The sequence below is a fragment of the Papio anubis genome, chromosome 1 (genome assembly GCF_008728515.1).
Source record: "Papio anubis isolate 15944 chromosome 1, Panubis1.0, whole genome shotgun sequence".
NCBI classification, from domain to species: domain Eukaryota; kingdom Metazoa; phylum Chordata; class Mammalia; order Primates; family Cercopithecidae; genus Papio; species Papio anubis.
Genome location: NC_044976.1, coordinates 73629404 through 73643879, shown reverse-complemented (window position 1 = coordinate 73643879; position 14476 = coordinate 73629404). Strand labels below are relative to the sequence as shown.

Here is a 14476-nt window from a genome sequence, read left to right as displayed (position 1 = left end):
AAACAATAAAGTGAATCAAGTTGCTACCGATACTGGGGAGATTTGAATTCTCGGTTTATAATTTTCAGTTTGTTCAACAACCTTCCGTGGTTAAGTAAGACAAAATTAAGCAGTCTGGCCATAGGGTATGGTCTGCCATTTTTCTAAAGCAGTGTACCAGAAAAACAAAGCAGATTTTAATATATTATTTTCCCTGGCCCCATAATAGAATCTCTAAACAGCTTAAGGTGTGAATTATTGTGAATTATTAAGGTGTCCCATCGTGAAGAGAGACGGCTAGGGGAATAGTTGTGTGGGCACAGGGTAGTTCCTGATGCTTTAGTGTTTCCTTGGCACCGAAGAATAAAAAATAAATTATAGTGTAAAACCCTATATAGAACTAACTGATGCTCATTCATTAGTGCAAGTAGTGAAAGAGTGTAGGTTTTACTTTTTTAAAAACTTCCGTTGGTCGCAGTGGCTCACGCCTGTAATCCCAGCACTGTGGGAGGCTGAGGTGGGCGGATCATGAGGTCAGGAGTGCGAGAGCAGCCTGGCCAATATGGTGAAACCTCATCTCTACTAAAAATACAAAAATTAGCGGGGCATGGTGGCATATGCCTGTAGTTCAAGCTGCTTGGGAGGCTGAGGCAGGAGAATCGCTTGAACCAGGGAGTCGGAGGTTGCAGTGAGCCGAGATCGCACTACTGCACTCCAGCCTGGACAATAGAGCGAGACTCTGGCTCAACAAACAAACAAACAAACAAACTGAAACCTTCCATTTGGGATCTACTTCTGCTCTGTCCTTGTGCTCTGTTCTTTGAAATTGGTAAGTTTATTTCATTGATCTTTCTAGATGTTTACCTCTACTTGTATTGACTATGTAGCATTATAAATACATAACCTTATGATAGTATGTAACATAAAGTCATTATGAATACAATTGTTCTCCCTTATTTGAAGTTTCGCTTTCTGAGGTTTCAGTTATCCGAGGTCATCTGTGGCCATCCGTGATGCACAGAAAATATGAAGTAGGAAATTTTAGAAATAAATAATTTTTGTCTTAAATTGCCCACTGTTCTGAATAGCATGATAAAATCTCATGCGATCAAACTCTGTCCCACCCAGCATGTGAATCATCTCTTTGTCCAGTGTCTCCACGCTATCCAGGCCACCTATCCTGCCTTCCCGTTTGCCACTTGTTAGCCATCTTGCTTGTCAGATCGACTGTCCCAGTATCGCAGTGCTTGTATTCAAGGAACCCTGATTTTACTTCATAATGGCTCCAAAGCACAGGAGTAGTGATGCGGCATATTGTTATAATTATTCTATTTTATTATTAGTTATTGTTAATTTCTTCATTGTGCTTAATTTTTAAAGTAAACTTTTTCATAGGTCTGTACGTATAGGAAGAAACAGAATATAGGGTTTGGGGCCATCCGCAGTTTCAGGCATCCACTGGGGGTCTTAACATGTCTCCTTTGCAAATAAGTGGAGACTACTCTATGTGTTATAGTCCGTATTATTAGAAATGATACAAACATATAACATTATAGATATATAAGGACCGGATGGCGGGCCACCCTGGCTGGTGCTTCTGATTACATCCATCTCTCCAGCTTCCTGGTAGTTATGATTACACACCAGGGCTTTGACAAATGCAAGATTTCTAATTAAAGCACATCTATGCTCTTGTTTTTTTCTCTTTGAGTTTCTTACGTGCATGCATTTTCTATTAGGTGTTGAGGTATGTAACAACTGCTCTGACAGATTGAGAATCTGATATTAAGTAGGATGTGTAAGAATGCAGGTGAAACAGATACCCTGCTCACACCCAAGCACGTTTTTGCTTTCAATGGTTGTTAACCAAAAAAAAAAAAAAAAAAAAAAAAAAAACTAGAGCACCTGCTTTCTTCTCTTGTTATTATCATTCTCATAATTCTTAAATTCTAATGAAAGTTAAAATTCCTGCGTTGAAACTTGGTTTAAACAAATGATAGTTTGTTTCTGGTTTGCCCACAATGAACTTTCTTGATGAAAGATCGTTTCCTATTCCAAGGTAAAGAATTATAGAAATGTGTGTAGTTGATTTTAGATGTAGCTATTTTAAAACTTTGTAGAAAATTATAATCATACTAACATAACTCATAAGTGAAAAAGAGTTGGTGTTGGAGATCTAGATATTTGCCCCCTTCTTTAACAACCTCTTTTGCGTACCTTAAGTAAACAAACTCACTTTACTACGCCTAATAGCCTAAAGATATTCTTAGGAATCTCTCAAGGTTACATTTCTGAAAGCAATACAAGTATGACAGGCTTTATAAATGTCTGTTTGTTACTGTACAATTATTATTCATTACTTACCACTTCAAAAAATAAGTGTGTAACTTCAACCTGCCTGTGCTAGAAGATTAGGGTATATCTATATGCCCTCAAGATCAAGAACTTTTACCATGAAAATTCTCATCTGCAACTTTTAATCCTGTCAAATGAGCTGATATTTTTCTTTACTAAAGGAGTCCTCATTAAGTTTCAAATAAAGATTGACAGTATTGCTGCTCACTTTCAAACCATACCTTTGACTTTCCAAGTCACTTATAAGCTAAACAAGATGTAATATTGCAGATAGAAAATACTTTAGTTGAAAACCTTGAGTATCCCTGCTGGATCCTGGCTTGGCTTCTGACCTTTAGCAAATCACAGACTCCCTGTGACTCAGATTTCCTCTAAACCTACATTGACAATATATAGCTTACAGAGACAGCTAGAAAACTGATACTTTTGAGACATTTTATTTTGAATGCTTTATATACATTGTTACTGGAATAGTTATAACTCAACTCCCCATAGAAAGTTAATGTAGTCAATCCTTTATCTAATAATAGTACCCCTATCATGTGTATGTAGGAAGAAAATGGAGAAGAGGAGGGATGGGAAATGGGTATTTTATACCATGTGTGAAGGAGGCATGAAGAGGAAAATCATAAAATCAAATAGCTTATATTACAATTTCAAATAAAAAATGGCTATCTGATGTTGGCGTACTCTAATCTTTAAAAATATTTTACAAATAAATAAGAGAAAACAAAAACTAAGAGTTCTGAGGGACATTTGTTAATCATGGAACTATGACCCCTCCATGGCTGCTAACGTCTTTGCAGAAATTCATCTGATCTACCTTTTAAAATTATTGAATAAATATGCAATTATGAAATAGCATATCACTATTACTATATTTTTCTCTCTTCATTTTGTGCAGTAAACAGGAAGTCATTTGGGACCTCTTTTAATTCTTTCTTTCTTTTCTTGTCTTTAGGAGTTGTACAGATGTTCTGTGCTGTATGATCTTCCTACTGTGTATTGTTGGCTACATTGTTTTAGGACTTGTGGGTGAGTAAATACAGGTATAGAAAATATTTCACACTTGCTAATGGAATAACTAAGTCAGCGTCACATATTAAACATTAATGATTGTCTTCCAAAAGCATTCCTATTATTGATTGTTGTCTTTCCTGGAGGAAATGTGCCTCACCAGGATTTATCAGGTAGCAGACAATAAAAAATGAATATAAAACAGTTGAGTCAAAGGCAAGCCCAAATTACTTAAGTAAATACAATTATAAAGACGAAAGAGAAAAGTTTATGGTTCCTTTTTAATCATTGTTACTTTTGAAATTCTAATAAGCAACCAATTATGTTCATGTTGCAGTTTGCAAAGAAGAACTAGGGCCTAGATCATTTTAGGTAATACTAATACGTAAACTTTTCTTTTTATAAGCAAATTAAAAAGAAGGAACAATTATTAAGAATTTCACCAGATAATTCATTGACATACAAAAAGTTCTAGTCTCTTTGCCCAAGAGACATCTAGCAAAGAGATACCTTGTTATTTATTGTTAAGTTAAAAATTTTACTATGAAAGTGAAAATAAGAGAAGTATGGAGATTCTTTATTTGAATTTTGTTTTGTTTTGTTTTGTTTTTGAGACACAGTCTCGCTGTGTCCCCAGGCTGGAGTGCAGTAGCACGATCTCGGCTCACTGCAACCTCCAACTCCCTGGTTCAAGTGATTCTCCTGTCTCAGCCTCCTGAGTAGCTGGGATTACAGGCATGCACTACCATGCCCAGCTCATTTTTGTATTTTTTTTTTTTTTTTTTTTAGTAGAGACAGGGTTTCACCATGTTGGTCAGGATGGTCTTGATCTCCTGACCTCATGATCTGCCCGCCTTGGCCTCCCAAAGTGCTGGGATTACAGGCATGAGCCACCGTGCCCGGCCTATTTGAATTTTTTTAAAACAACTACCAATGTTACTAGTATGAATATTTTCTGCAAAAAAAGGTTTCACAATTGTATATGAGTGGATCAAACTTTTTTTCCCCCAGAGACGTAGGTTCTGTCCCTTAAATTCTGACTTAGGAAACTTTAATATGTTATTATTGGGGTGAAAGTTGTGAAAGTCAGATATTAGCTAGTACCAGTAATTAATGGCATGGAGTCAATGTGGATGGAATGTATTAGCAGAAAGAAAGTTATACCCTAACTGGGGAACAATGAAAAATATTTTTCTGTGCTCTTCAGTTTTTTCTTCCAATAAGATAAATACTTTGAAAACACCAATTGAAAGTCATTTCCAAAAGATAATCTTGATATTGCCATGCAAAAGCTACACAGAATTGGAGAATTCAAAAAATTAAGACAGGAAAATAGGGAGGGAGAGAAAAATAAAGGAGCATAAGTCATAAAGTAAATATATTCTTCTAAGATCTTCAGAACATTCTTTCATTATTTCTTAAAGTGATTTAAATTCTAACCATTAATGAAGTTGTAGTACAATATGTAATCTCTAGAGTAAATATTATAATAAAATAAATTTTCTTACACAAAATTTAGAATTTTGGTTTCTCTCACTTTGGGACACATCTTTCTTATCTATGTAATTTTTCTTTTTTTTTTACTTTTCATCATAGAATTGAAATTTGTTACATAAGTGAAAGATTTGGAATCAGGTACATCTACAGTTTCATCATTTTTTTGAAGGTCTTGGGTTACTTACTCAACCTCGGTTTTCTTACCTGGAAAATATGGAAACATTACCCACCTTCGGGCTGTTGTGAGGAGTAAATGAAATAATACCTAACTATACCAATAATGCTGCATAACAGTTCTGAGTAGTAGTTTGTTTGCTACCATTGTATAACTGAGTTGTCCTGAATTTTAATACATTTCTTTTCAATATAATTTACAATATTATTTCCATGGCAACCCATAATTTGGGCTATTAAAGTTTGACTGCACACAGGAACTTCACAAAGATCTCTTCCTGTGACAAGAATCTTTTCACTAGGAGACCCTATTCCTTCATCAAATAAGTCTCTCCTCTGTATCTCAAAGCCAGTCTAATGTAGTCCACAGAAAAATGCTTTGTGTCCTTGTATAGAGTGGGAAAACCCACTGCCACTCTCCTGTAAACAAAACAGAGGAGTGTATGCCAGTATTTTCTCTGGAGCAAGATAAGAAATTCGCCTTTCTTTTTCCCAGAACTCCAAATTCAGTTTGTAAATGTCTTAATTCACATAAGGAAATTGGCAGATAAATGTTACTCAACAAAAAACTATGTTGAGTAGTAAATTAATTCAGTGATGTCTCCAGATTAATCCCAATGCCACTGATTAAAATGAGTGACTCACAAAATTCACTAAATATATATACTTTTTTTCATCCCTGAACTGTAAATAGCCTTACTGGCTTCGTTTCAAGATAAACTTAATTCTTTGATTATATCTAATGTTGGACTAAAAGAAGCACGAGGGGAAACTATGGCAGAGATTACTAGAAGTGTGAAGGATTTTTTAACATGCAAGAATATATACCTTCATTTGAGCAAATATGATGCTAAGTCAGTTTCACTGATGTGTTATAGGTATTTTGGTGTCTTTTGCCAACTGTGTTAGTGCCTTTGTAGACTTATCTATCATCCATGATCTTTTCATAAAAAAGTGTTTTCATGAAAGAGACGTGGTTTTTTTTTTTTGCTTTGTTTTTACAAAATCTGCTGAGAGAAACTGTTATTTGCCCTTTATGTGGAATATGGCCAGCTAGGGTAATACTTCAATATAACAGAGATACTTAACATTTGATTGATGAACAGCAGAACCTTTGTTCAAGTGGATGAAGTGGAGTCTGGGTAGAAGTAATCAAATCTTGAAAGATCAAACTAACCTTTATGATAATAACCCTCCTTTGTCCTACTTTGGTGATGATTACTATTCAATTATTGTACTAATTAGAAAAAAATGAATATTTATTATGCAAATTATTCTTTGCTATACTTATTGCTGTCATTAAGTATACAATAATAGCAAATTTTAACATTCAATAAATTTTTATGTCGAGGCGTGGTGGCCATGGCTCATACCTGTAACCCCAGCACTTCAGGAGGCCAAGACTGGCCAATAGCTTGAGCTCATGAGTTTGGGACCAGCCTGAGCAACATGGCAAATTCCTGTCCCTACAAGAAATACAAAAATTAGACAGATGTTATGGTGTGCTCCTGTAGTCTCAGCTACTTGGGAGGTTGAGGTGGGAGGATGGCTTGAGCCTGGAAGGCAGATGTTGCAGTGAGCTGAGATCACACCACTGCACTCCAGCCTGGGTGATAGAGCCAGACTTTGTCTCAAAAATAAATAAGTAAATAATTTTAATTTGTTTTCTTTTTAAATTGATTACTCTTTGGGTGATTTAGTTCATTATTGTATTTACTTAGGAAGTGCTTGAAGTTACGATCCAAAGTTTGTTTTGGTTTTGCTTTTTTTAACCTTTCCCATGGGTAATTATCTCTAGTAGCTGAGAAAGTAAGAAGTTAACAAGAGAGTTAATGCAAACAAGACCAGAACTCTGTCACCATGCTGTAAGAAACTCAAGCTCTGTGTAGCAGCTATGTGGAGGAGTCCGGGCCAACAGGCTCAGCTGGGCTCCCAAGGATAATTAGTGTCTACTATCAGCCCAGTTGGGTTTTCTGAAGCCCCAGTCAACACCTGACTGTATGAGAGATCCCAAGGGAGAATTAAGCCCTTCCCAAAATTCCTGACACACCAAATCATAAGCAAAATAAAAATTTGTTATATTAAGACAGCAAGTTTGGGGTGCAACAATAGATAAGCGGAACAAAATTTGGTACCTGGAAGTGGGATGCTGGTTTAACAAAACCCACAATACAGGCATTGGTTTTGACACCAGGTGGTGTTCAGAAATCCAGTGGGTTTTGTGCAGGCTGCCGGTGAGTTTGAAAGAAAATGAGAAAGACGTGATTGGAAGCAGCGGGGAAGGGCACCTCGCTATGTAGTGGTCAAAAGTCTGGCATCACTGTTGCTGTGGTAATGAGGGATGTAGGAAATGTACCTAATGAATTCAATGATCTAGATAAAGAAATCATCCTTAGGAGAGTAGCTAACTCTGCTGAGCCTTGTCCACACTTGGACCTGACTTAGGTGATGAGATCTAGACGTTAAGCCCGAGCCTGATGAGGTAATTGGATGAAGTTTCTGGCGATTTTGAGAGAAGATAAGTGTATTTACATTAGAAGGGAACACATTTTTTTAAAAAAAGAAAAAAATACTGGGTAGAGGGTGGACTACGGTATCCTTAATACATGGCTGCAAATTATTTGTCATTTTTCCCATTGAGAAGGAGGATCTGCAATCCTTTCCCCTTGAATACAGTCAGGCTTGTGATTGCTTCTTTAATAGGGAAATGAACCAAGCCAAAGCAGAGTAGTAAAGAGCCTTGACATGCAGGTTATTTATAGATCAGTAGAAAGGATTAAAGGAATTGCATCATGACTTGAGTAGAGACAGTGGATCTGAAAATACCAAGTAGAGAAAGAAAGAAATTTACATAATTACATAAGGCTAAATTCTCACATTGAGCCTTAATCCTTCATAGAAAAAGGTAGAGAATAAACAAAATAGTTAATAATAAAGTAGTCAAAATTGACCTCATCATTTCTGATATTAAATTATATGTTCATTGTTTTGGGGCAATAATACAGTCATATCTGTTTTTTCATTTATTACTTAAGGAAATCTAGCATATCACACTCTTTCCTGACCTAAACTTTCCCAAAACACCAAGGAGATAGCAACCTGATTTCCAATCTCTAGGTGGAGAGACTTTGTAGTGTTCTGGAGATCTGACATTTTGGTTGTGCCATTTAGTATCATTTCATAATCCGTTGCTTATCTTAATCTTCCCACTACTGTAGTGGCTTCCCAATCCAAGACTACTGCTTTTTAAATATTTCAGCAATATTCAAACATTGGTTCCCAAAGCATGACAAGGGTCAGAATAGGTGCATTCAAACTGACTTCTTGCTTGATCAGAACCAGCCCTTACTCTTAGGTGCTGCTTTTAAGCCTAGGACCCCAGCCCAGTCTCTTCCTCCATGGTAAGTTCCCTTTGAGGGTATTTTTATCCTTTGTGTCCAGTAAGCCTAGTTCAGGGTCAATCTGATCTATTCTAAATTAAAGTCTCAGGGATAAAAGTTTGACGTCTTATCTCTTCCTTCTCTTAAAGCGAATTGATCTTCCTCTATCCCAATAAACATGAGGAAGGAAGAAAGCATTATTTTCATAACTAAGAGAAGTCACTCAAGTGACCTTTTGAAGAACAAAGATAATTCCAAGATGACTTTTTCATTCTGCCCATACAAAGAAGCAGTAAACAGTTTCTCTTACTAATAAACACATAAATATATATTTTAAATTTAATTTAATTTTTTAGCTTTATGAGCTATGATTGACACATTTTAAAAAGTATATATTTAAGGTGTACAACCTGGTGTTTTAGTATATATATATCTTGTGTAAAGATCTCCACAGTCAGGCTAACATATATGTCACCTGACATAGTTACTTTTGTTTGTAAGTGAGTGTTTGGAAAGAACAGTTAAAATATATTCTCTTAGCAAATTTCAAGAATAAAATACATTATTAACTATAGTCAATACTGTAAATCAGATCTCTAGAACTTATTCATCTTATAACTGAAAGTTCATACTCTTTATCCCTTATCTCCTAATTTCTCCCACACCCCCAGATCCTGGCAACTACCGTTCTGCTCTCTGCTTCTATGAGTTGGAGTATTTTAGATTTCACATATAAAGGAGATCATGCAATATTTTTCTTCTATGTCTGGTTTATTTCACTTAGCATAATGTCCTCTAGGTTCATTCATGTTGTCACAACTTGGCAGGATTTTCTTCTTTTTTAAGGCTTAAAAATATTCCATTTTGTGTGTATATGTGTGTGTGTGACACAAGCACACATACACTATAATTTCTTTATCCATTCAACTATTGATCGACACTTAAATTGATTCCAAATCTTGGCTATTGTGAATAATGCTGCAATGGACATGGGAGTACAGATATCCCTTCAACATACTGAGTTCAAATCTTTTGGGTAAATATCCAGATGTGGGACTGCTGGATCATATGATAATTCTATTTTTAATTTTTTGAGTGACCTCCATGCTATCGTTCATAATAGCTATACTAATTTACATTCCTACTAACAGTGTACAAGAATTCCCTTTTTCTCCATGCCTTCTCAACACTTATCTTTTGTCTTTTTTATAATAACCATCTGTACCTCACTAGGCATCCTGTTGTTCTAATTTGGGAGCTTGGTGATGTGACCACAATATTCATTGCAAGAGGAAACTGGCAATTGGAAATGAGTATAACTGGAAATTACACTGTGCTGTTACTCTACTTTGGAACTAAAGTAAACCTATCAGATCACAGCTTGGAAACATTGTTTTAGCCAAGTAAAATCATATCTCACAATTAAAAAGTAAGAATTTTTAGAAATCCCAGTTCTATTGCTTCTTAAATTGTTCCAGGGAACTTTTCTTAAATGTTCATTGTATTTATAACCAGAACCAGTATTAAATGTCCTTTTGCATTCTTTACAAATATATAAATATTTGCAAAGTAAATTACAAACCTATACTTCTTTTTATTTTGAAAGTCTTCATATTGAAAAGAAAGCACTTAGTTTTCACTGTTACTTGAGCAGATATTTTAGTATTGAGTGAGTTTTTTACTGTTTGTTTTATTTTGTCGAGTGCATACATGGTAGATGATTTTAAGTGGAACACTGTTATCATGAGAGGGACTGATTTGTGCTCAAGGACATGACCCTAAACTCACCATTGGGTAGAAGAGGCCACCTGTGAAATGATAAACAGCATTTTTCTTATCTAAGCAACAGTATACAGGGCTGCTTCCAAAAATGTTTCTATAGCAGCGGTGTCATCAACACAGATTTTCAAGTTCGGTATCATGTGTCCTATTATCTGCTTCATTGCATTTGTAAATTGCTTGTGTTAAAAAGCCATAAGCACAATTTGGCAGGCCTGTTCCTCACATATTAAAACAGTTAAAATGTACCTTTAAGGGATACAAAGTAATGATTTGAAAGCCAACATTCCCAACCAGCAAGTGTTTAGGGAATGCCTTCCCTGCCCCAAACAGATTTGCAGTTAATTTTTAAGTGTCAGTGCAAGCAGTTGGTCTAATCACATTTTCTCCTTGACAGAGGGCTTTTAAATGGCTGCAACTCCTGACTCAACCCTAGAGCACAACAAGAACATGCTTTGCAAATGTTTGAAAATGAGAGAATGTTAGATCATAATGCTCGCTCCTGGTACTTCAGAAACATGCATTTCCTCAATATGAGTGAAAAGATAATTTGCCTGAATAAATTTTTCACCATCTCTTACCAATCTTTGGTTATCTGCTATGAATTTCCCTAATAGAATTCTTTTACAAATAATTTCTCTTCTCTCTTCTCTTTCTGTTTTATACACACAAGACACACATGTGCACATGCACAAACATGAGTCATCTTCACTTAAAGTGGTGTTTTAAAATTTTTCTAAAACAGTGAGATAATGAAAAAAGATGATTGAACCAGATTTGTATTGGTTTTATTCACCAACATAACCCAAGTAGTTTAATTCTAGAGCCTGTGCTCTTGAACACTATACTATACTGTATTTTATTTAATAAAGATAATAAATGATGAATAAGTAATGAAGGTTACTGAGAGAAGGGTAGACCAGAACCCCATGATCCTAAGCTAATGCTTTTCTCTTCCTCCTTCCCCTCCCACCTCCTCTAATTCCACACTGAGTTGGGCTTAACACAGCGAGTATCCACGAACAGTTTGGGGCATAAATGAAAGGCAGGTATTCTTCTGCAATCAAAGATCATCAACAATCTATTATCTTCAGTCTTGCCCCTCTGAGACTGATACGGGTCACTTTGCTGCAGTGCCATTGTTAATTTTCAGTAATTAAAAAAAATTAGCCTCTATTATGTACAAACTAAAAACAGGAGTGTATTCTTTATCATAATCCACACCTAAATAGTTGGTTTCCTTTCCTTTAGTTAATTCTTGTACTATGGAGTAAATAAAATTATTTTAGGCAATGTTTCATTCTTTAACAAGAAAAACCTCAAAGGATTTCATGGGCCTCTCAAAAAAGTGTTATTTACTAGTAGATGTTAATGAGTATTACACATAACATTTTCAGATATAATACATTGCATCGATTTTTAGGAACCATGAGAGCTGCTTCATATAAAGCAAGAAGATGTGGCTAATTATAGAACCACAGTTAAGCAAGTAAAGACCAAGACCAGAAACCCTGAATAGGGAGTGGCCTCGACCTCTTCCAAGAAAATTTGAATAGGAAGACAAGGACCTACCTGAACAGAACCTTTACCATGGAATTCACAGCTGACACTAACAACTAAAAAAATCTCCCTGTAGTTCATCATAGAAAATCCTAAGATGCTAACTCTCCATCCGTATCTGAAATTATGCTTTACCCTGCTTTCTGTGTAAGCACCACACTGGTCTCCTGTCTGTCCTCAGTACCCATCACACTCCCACCCCTCACAGGCCCTGTGTCCATGTTGTTCATGTGCTGGAAGCCTCTTGGGCCTCTATTCATTTTTGAGGTCTCATCTCCTGAATCACTTCAGAGACATCATCCCTGACTTCCCTCATGTGATCATCTGCCTCTGTGAATCATGCTTTTCATGCCACATATTGCTCCTTTGTAGCACGTGTCAGAATTGGAATTTTACATTTATTTGTGCAGTTAATTCATTAAAATCTATTTCTCCCAACAGACTGTAGGCTTTGGGAGAGCAAGAACCGTTATATTCCCAGGGTCTAGCTTGGTGCTGACACAGAGGAAGCACTCAAAAAATATTTGTAGAATGAATGAAGAAATTATTTGTACAATGAATGAAGGAAAAAAACCCCATAAACTCCTGTCCTCATTATTTCAACTACTTCCTTACCTTAAAAATGAAAATGAAAAACCTATCTGCTAATGTGAATGAAAATCTTAAATAAAATCTTGAATAGTAGTGGTCTAACATCGACTTAGAATAATCAGAAAATTAAGTGTATTAACGTAATCAGCAAAAAGTCAAATGCAAAAAAAAAAAAAACACACTTGTTATAAAAAACTGACTTTCATTTCTTGGTAATTTGGTTGTTTTTCTGTTTTCTTAAATTCTGTGCCTATTTTTTACAAATCTGTTTTAAGGATATGCTTTGCTTTGTCCCCTCTTTTACATCCTATTCTCACTCCTTCCAATTCATAGACCTTGAAATTTAGGTGTATCTTCTTGCTCTTTGCTATTGCTGTTTCATGTAGCAGTAAATTCTGATTAAAGATAGTCTGAAAACCATATATATATATAAAGAAAGTCTGAAAACCATGTGTGTGTATATATATATATAAAGTCTGAAAACCATATATATATGTTTTTTGTTGTTGTTGTTGTTGTTGTTTTTGAGACGGAGTCTCACTCTGTCCCCCAGGCTGGAGTGCGGTGGCGCGATCTCGGCTCACTGCAAGCTCCGCCTCCCGGGTTCACGCCATTCTCCTGCCTCAGTCTCCCTAGTAGCTGGGACTACAGGCGCCCACCACCATGCCCGGCTAATTTTTTTGTATTTTTAGTAGAGACAGGGTTTCACCGTGTTAGCCAGGATGGTCTCCATCTGCTGACCTCATGATCCGCCCACCTCGGCCTCCCAAAGTGCTGGGATTACAGGCTTGAGCCACTGCGCCCGGCCTCAACCTTACATATTTTTTAAATGAAGTGCTAAATGTCTTGCTGTATATATCTGAAGTCCCACTCTTTAATGGGCTAGTCACTTGTTAGAATATGGGCTGGGCATTTTTCATTTTCCCCTCCAAATCTAGTCCTTATTCTCCTCATCCTGTTCTGTCCCTTGGGAATCTGGCATTTATGGGTTACACGAAGTGGCTCTCTTGTCCTCTGGCCTCCAATTTGGTGAGATGGGAGGGTAGGAGCATGAGTCTGTAGATTTCTGCCTTTGACTCTCTTGCTGATGGGTCACAACAGGTTGGCTACACCTCTCTAAGGCTCCTGCTCCCGTCAGTGCTGTCAATGAGCTCTCTCCATTCAGATTGGCCTCCTGGATTTGGGTTACCCCTCCTGTGCCTCTTCAGACCTAGGGGTGGAAATGGCTCCCTATTGGTGCCAACCTCTGGGTTCCACATCAGTTCCTGCTTGTTTCCCTTCATGCTGTTCATGCTTTTATGAATATCTCCTTTATTAAACTCTACTCAACTATTCTATATGAGTTTAATACCTGTTTCCTGCTAGGACCCTGCCATACTCTAGAAAACAGCTCCCCAGCCTCGAAAGGCATTGTTTCCTACAGGGGGATATAACTGGCTCGTCAGGGGATTATTCTACCATTCCATTATGCCAGCTACTTCTGGTTGAATGGGACTCAGTGTTGGTCATCTATGCTGATAAATTTGTTGCATACACATTGTTAGAAGCCAGGTCATCCTTTGTGAGTACAAGTCCATGTTATCAAAACCCACACATAATCTTCATCTCTGTTATCATGGTTACTTTATTACAAAATCATTGAATGAGTGGTTTCCATCTTGATTATTGAAAACTACCTCTACAGAAGGGGCTTCACTAAGCAGCCACATGAGACATAAGTATCTTCATATTCTGGGTCCATTTAGAGGTCAATCCTTGTAGTTATTTCTCAAACTTCCTGGACATTATCTAATATTTTTCTTTTCTAGTCCATGACATTGTAGCCAAATCATTGGCCTCTATCTATAAATAGATTAAATGATTCAGATCTTCTACTCTTCTGGTCAAAGTAGACAACCAGAAGAATTTACCCTAGTCAATGCCAACAGATCCTCCACAGCCATCTATAAATCTGGTTTAATTTTTTCCTTCTCAGTCTGCTGATCAAAGGTACCTTTCCATGATTAAATTTCCATGATCAAAGAGACCTTTTCATGTATGTGTTTCTTTAACACATACCTATTGGCATCGGAAGTTAAGATATTATTATTGTAAGAATTCTTCTTATGTAACTTTGTTGAGCCTTTATGACCTTCTGACACATT

The 14476-nt window shown here is 36.5% G+C and overlaps 1 protein-coding gene across 4 annotated transcripts in view; it reads left to right on the top strand.

The window, feature by feature from the left end:
* The window catches only part of SLC44A5 (solute carrier family 44 member 5), a 399642-nt gene that overhangs the window by 300417 nt on the left and 84749 nt on the right, over positions 1–14476 (top strand). For all 4 annotated transcript variants that reach the window (XM_003892081.5, XM_031669962.1, XM_009211075.4 and 1 more), the window contains one exon: positions 3296–3369. In XM_003892081.5, the coding sequence (XP_003892130.2) occupies positions 3296–3369 (74 nt within the window). The remainder of the gene's footprint in view (positions 1–3295; positions 3370–14476) is intronic.